The sequence below is a fragment of the Otolemur garnettii genome, unplaced genomic scaffold, assembly GCF_000181295.1.
Source record: "Otolemur garnettii isolate 467f Iridium unplaced genomic scaffold, OtoGar3 scaffold00082, whole genome shotgun sequence".
Classification (NCBI taxonomy): Eukaryota; Metazoa; Chordata; class Mammalia; order Primates; family Galagidae; genus Otolemur; species Otolemur garnettii.
In genome coordinates this window covers 8,228,210-8,234,624 of record NW_003852477.1, presented here as the reverse complement: position 1 = coordinate 8,234,624, position 6,415 = coordinate 8,228,210, and the positions used below count along the sequence as shown (strand labels likewise).

The 6,415-nt window shown below is 39.3% G+C and overlaps 1 protein-coding gene across 1 annotated transcript in view; it reads left to right on the top strand.

Annotated features, from left to right (window-relative positions):
- SETD2 (SET domain containing 2) overlaps nt 1–6,415 on the top strand; it is a 151,723-nt gene that overhangs the window by 45,272 nt on the left and 100,036 nt on the right. The window contains 1 exon segment of the mRNA XM_023515926.1: nt 3,185–3,316. Within this exon segment, the coding sequence (XP_023371694.1) occupies nt 3,185–3,316 (132 nt within the window).

The following is a 6,415-nucleotide window of genomic DNA, read 5'->3' as shown; positions in this document are numbered from 1 at the left end:
ATCACAGCTCACAGCAACCTCCAACTCCTGGACTCAAGCGAGTCTCCTGCCTCAGCTTCCCAAGTAGCTGGGACCACAGGCGTCCGCCACAATGCCCAGCTATTTTTTGGTTGCAGCCATCGTTGTTGTTTGGTGGGCCTGGGCTGGATTCGAACCTGCCATGTTAGGTGTATGTGGCTGGTGCCTTAGGGGCTTGAGCCACAGACGCCGAGCCAGATTTTTTTTTTTACTTTTGAAAAAGGTGCAGAATGAAGTGTCCAGGTCCTTTTTAAAGCTGAAACTAGACTAGAACGTAATTTTCTTCTGTAAGTTGTTTTTTTAGCATTGTTAATAGATTAAACCAGGCAGTAGTGTAACAAATACTTTAGAAATGGTAAAATGGTTTATCAGAAATCCCTGACATGAAATAAGGTATAATGAGAATATAAAATAACAAAAATTTAGTTTTCTGAAGCAGAGCTTCACAGTCTGTTTTGACTTTTACTCCTTGATAATTTTCTCATTTTCCTCATGTAAATGTATGTTGAATATGCTTAAAAAAGAAAACACTATACATTCCTACCTACTCATTGCCCCCTTTTGAAAATTTTCCTCCTAGCTGGGAATCAATCTAGCTTTCATCCTTTTGAGCATTCAAAATTTTATTAAATTGAAGAAATTTTCCACTGTGGATAAGGTAAAAGACTTCATTTTAAAGTTAGGTCCCAGCAGAATTTTACTCATATTAAAAAATAACCTTTTTGGGTAGCACCTGTGGCTCAGTAGGCGCCGGCCCCATATACCGAGGGTGGTAGGTTCAAACCCAGCCCTGGCCAAACTGCAACAAAAAATAGCCAGGCGTTGTAGCGGGCGCCTGTAGTCTCAGCTACTCGGGAGGCTGTGGCAAGGGAATTGCCTAAGCCCAAGAGCAGGAGGTTGCTGTGAGCTGTGACGCCATGTCACTCTACTGAGGGTGACAAAATAAGACTGTCTTTAAAAAAAAAACAAAACTTTATTTTAATATGTTGGGAGAGTTTCTTGTACTATATTCATTTATATCTAGTTGTAAATTAGGTTTACATTCGGAATATCAGGTATCTTGGCTTGGCGCCCATAGCACAGTGGTTACGGTACCGGCCACATAAAAGGCTGGAGGGTTTGAACTTGGCCTGGGCCACCTAAACAACAATGACAACTGCAACAAAAAAATAGCTGGGCATTGTGGTGGGCACCTATAGTCCCAGCTACTTGGGAGGCCCGACAAGAGAATCACTTAAGCCCAAGAGTTTGAGGTTGCGATGAGCTGTGACGCCATGACACTCTACCAAGGGTGACATATGAGACTTTGTCTTAAAAAAAAAAATTAAGTATCTTAACTAGTACCCTTTAGGAATTGTGTGACTGATGGATTATACAGGGGACCTTGTAAAAGAATATAAAATAAAACTAATCAGTTCAATCCTCTGGCTTCAGTAATGAGAATCAGATATATATGTGGGAGAAAAAAGTTCAGATATATGATTATGTCATATAGATTTGGTTGTTGGAAGTGTAAGATGGCTCCACTGTTTTGGAGTGGGAAGCATTTATATGTGTTCAGCATTTTTTTTTTTTTTTAAAGCAGGCCTGGGCTGGGTTTGAACCCACCATCCCCAGGCACAGAGCTAGCACTCTAACCATTGAGCTGCAGGCACCCAGCCTGTGTTCAGCATTTTAAAGTGCCTGTTACAGGCTAGGCTTTTAGGAAGCAACAAGAAGATATATTATTATAAAAATAGTATGAACATAATGAAATAATTTTTTCTTATATTTATCGAAAATAGAGTTACCTGCAAAAATCTGTGCCTATTAGCCCTGACCTTTTGGCAATACAAAATAAAGTTGCTGCTGATTCTTCAAAATAATAGCTTTTAAAGTATTTGGTTATTTTTAAAAATTCCAGGTTAATTAAGGGTACAAAGAATTAGGTTATACTGTTTGCATTTGTTAGGTAAAGTCTCTCTTATAATTGTATCCTGCCCTCAATGGTGTGCCATACACCCTAACATTGTGCCCTTTAAGTGGGAGCACCCCTATCTCTTTCCCTCCTCTCTTCTTCCTGTAAAGTGTTTGTTATTTATGTTTAGTTATCTTTAGGTTAAGCATATTCATATACTTATTAATGAATTGTATCCTTAGTTGATCAAGAAGAATCATTCTTTTTGCCTAAATTTACTATCATTATACTCTTTAGGTCATTTATAAAACTGAAGCTAGCATATAACTTGTTGAGGATTAAAGCAGATTATGGTTAGGAGATTAAAATAACCAGTTAGGACAGCTGCGCCCCACATGCCCACATTTGATAGAGTGAGTTATAGTTCCCTAAGCAGTCACATACCAATAAGGGGATCAGTTTGTGTGACTGTTAAGTAGGTCTTTTTCCACCATCCATGATTTTTTCCTTTTTGATCAGGGTCAAAACAGCAAAAATGCCGATCATATTTTCACCTTTGCTTTGCAGACTCTGGATGTGTTTTTATGAACCCATAAAAATTTCAAATTTCAGCAGTTTCCTTTCTCCTCCAAACTAAGTTCATCTACACTTCAAAAGATTAACCCTTTGAAACCTTTATCTGCTTATTCTTTAATACTTCATTTTTAAACAAATCTTCTCTTTTAAACAGGATTTATGTAAGTGTGATGTTACTGAAGAATCTTCTAAAAGACTTGATTGAATTAAAATTATTAACTTTAAAGTCCTAATTTTTCTAGAAACTCCTTTTTCCCTGTCAACACTTCAGTTCAAGTATTATTCATTTATGAGTTCTGATTCTTAAACTTAACTTTAATCAGCGGTGTCACAGTTTGTAACACCCAAGTTTTCTACTGTCTCTTGAACCCAGTATGATTTTAAAACTTAAAATTGGTCAGACTCTGAGGATTAACTGACTTGGACTAGGAAGAAGGACTCAGTTCAAAAATGATAGTCTTGGACTCATCCGATCTTCCCTATATCCCAGTGTTAAGATTGCCTTTTGTCTTTTTTGTATCAAGTACTTAGGGTTTTCAATCTCGTAAGTGCTAATGATTAGATATTTTTCCTTTTGGATTGTTGACTTATAGGAATCATTTAAACTAATGATATTTAGCACATATTTGAATGTTTATGTTATATTATGGCCAGGAGATTTTTTACCAGTTTTTATGAAATTGTACCCAATAGAAAGAAGAATAAATCCCATCGGGATATTAAGCGAATGCAGTGTGAGTGTACACCGCTTTCCAAAGAAGAAAGAGCTCAAGGTGAAATAGCGTGTGGGGAAGATTGTCTTAATCGCCTTCTCATGATTGAATGGTAAGTAATTCAGAATGCTCTGCTATTGCTCAATCCCTGTTTTTTTATGTTGATGTTGTTTGTTTTAAAGAAACAAAGTTTCACTGTGTCACTCAGGCTGGAATGCAGCAGTACCTTCATAGCTCACTATAACCTTGAATTTTTGGACTCAAGCAGTTTTGCCTCAGCCTCCTGAGTAGCTAAGACATATCCCATCACACTTTGCTAATTTTTAATTTTTTTTTTTTTTTGAGACAGGAGCCTCAAGCTGTCCCCCTGGGTAGAGTGCCCTGGCATCACAGCTCACAGCAACCTCCCAACTCCTGGACTCAAGCGAGTCTCCTGCCTCAGCCTCCCAAATAGCTGGGACTACAGGCGCCCACCACAACGCCGGGCTATTGCAGCCATCATTGTTGTTTGGCAGGCCCTGGCTGGATTCAAACCTGCCACCTTGGGTGTATGTGGCTGGCGCCTTAGCCACTTGAGCCACAGGCACCAAGCCAATTTTTAATATTTTTAGGGATGGGGTCTACTATGTTGTCCAGGCTGGTCTCAAACTGTTGGCGCCAAGCAATCCTTCTGCCTTGGCCTCCCAAAGTGCTAAGATTGCAAGCATGAGCCACCATATCTAACTAGTCCTTATATTAAATGTCTCCAAATGTTAACAAGAATTATCAGTGAGAGTAAAATTTAACCTTTCTCTTATCTGTGGATGAATATTTGTGAAAAATAAAATCTCTGATGTATAGTAGAAATGGATATTAATTAAGGAGACAAATTTCCCTTGCAATGTTCATAATGTTATAATACCTGGCACATTTTATATGATTTGTAAGTAGTCCTCTTACTAGTAATATTATCATATTTTTATTCAGTGCCCCTTTATCTTCTATAATGTTCATGTCCTGGAGGTAAATGTTGGTTGTTTTTCCTTTTTGAGATAGTCTCTAGCTGTTGCCCTAGGTAAAGTGCTGTGCCATACACCTATAATCCTAGCACTCTGGGAGGCCGAGATGGGCGGATTGCTTGAGCTCAGAAGTTTGAGAACGCTATAACCACTGTGCTATAGGCGCATAGCCCCGGCTAGTCACAGCTCACAGCAACTTCAAACTCTTGGGCTTAAGCAATTCTCTTGTCTCAGCCTCCCAAGTAGCTGGGACTATAGGCACCTGCCACAACATCTGGCTATTTTTTGTTGTTGTTTTTGTTGCAGTTTTTTTATTATTATTATTATTTTTTTTTTTTGCAGTTTGGTCGAGGCTGAATTTGAACCCACCACCCTCAGTATATGGGGCCGGCGCCCTACTCACTGAGCCACAGGCACCGCCCATTCGTTGATGTTATTTTTTAGCTGGCCTGGGCTGGGTTCGAACCCACCGGCCTCAGTGTATGTGGCGTGTGTGGCCAGCGCCTTACCCACTGAGCTATAGGCGCTGATCGTGTCCATATTATTATTATATACAGTAAATATCTTTATATTAGAAAAACATTGGGTAGAGTGCTGCATGTTATAGCTCACAGCAGCCTCAACTTCCTGGACTCAAGAGATCCTCAAGTGCTTACCACAATGCCCAGCTAGTTTTTCCTTTTTGTTTTCTTTTTGAGACAGTCTCCCTATGTCACCCTCCGTAGAGTGCTGTGATGTCACAGCAACCTCTAATTCTTGGGCTTAAGCAATTCTCTTGCCTCAGCCTCCTAAGTAGCTGGGACTATAGGCACCTGCCACAGTGCCCAGCTATTCTTTTGTTGGGGTTGTCATTGTTGTTCAGCAGGCTGGGGCTGGGTTCGAACCTGCTAGCCTCTGTGTATGTGGCTGATGCCATAACCACTGTGCTATAGGTGCCAAGCCCCAGCTACTTTTTCTATTTTTAGTAGAGATGGGGTCTTGTTTTTGCTGAGGGTGTTCTCAAACTTCTGAGCTCAAGCAATTCACCTGTCTCAGCCTCCCAGAGTGCTAGGATTACAGGTATGAGCCACCTTACCTGGCCCTTTTTCTGTATTTCTTCAAAAAATTGTGATAATTTTTTTTTTTTAACAATCTGATTGATATCCTTGTTTTTTTTTTTTTAACATGGAGAGATATTAAGGTGATTTTTAATGTAGGTATCTTATTTTTAATGTTAATAAAGTGTGTTTTTCATAGCTCTGTTTTGCTCATGTTATATTTGAGCAAAAATATACTGTATGCCTTGATAAAATAAAAATCTTTTTTGGCATTCTTTTATTTAAACTAAAATTTGAGGTGACAGTACAGATATGAAAAGAGGAGACAAGATGAGCACTATTTTAATTTGATATTGTTGCTTTAGTCAGTCTGCTGAGTTTTCCTGCCAACCTTGCTAAATATAGAAGTACAGAATTTCTTTCTTCTTGTTATTCCCTCACTTGAGCTTTTAGTAATTCTGTTGTCTTCAGGATTAGATTCAAATGGAGCCTTGCATTCAGAGCCCTTCATAGTGTATTATCAGCTTGCTTTTCTATCCTGCAGCAGCCCACCTTTCTTATCACTTATCCTTAGCTGTTTTATTCCCTTTTCCTCAAATAGGCATTGTTTTCTCTGTCTGTGTACTGGCAGGGACAGTCGTATCTCTAGCTTTCTTTATTGATTCATATCCTATCTGTCATTAAAGATTCTACATTAATCCTGTTTCCTCCCAAAAACTTTTTCAGTGTCTCACTCTCAAGTGAATCCTTCATTCTTTGAACGTTAGTAAAGATGTTTTGCTGTTTGTTTGGCAATAAATAATAATGTATGATGAATGATTGGTAATTTCTGTCGCAGCCTTAATTGGCACTAAAGCCCTTCGTCAGCTTTAGAATATTAAAAATTCCGCCAGGCACAATGGATCACATCTGTAATCCTAGCACTCTGGGAGGGTGAGGTATATAGATTGCTTGAGCTCATGTGTTTGAGACCAGTCTGAGCAAGACTGAGACCTTGCCTCTACTAAAAATTGAAAAATCTATTGCTGTGCACCTGTGGCTCAAGTGGCTGAGGTGCCAGCCACATACACCTAAGGTGGCAGGTTCGAATCCAGCCCAGGCCTGCCAAACAACAATAATGGCTGCAACAAAAAAAAAATTGCCAGGTGTTGTGGCAGGCACCTACGGTCCCAGCTC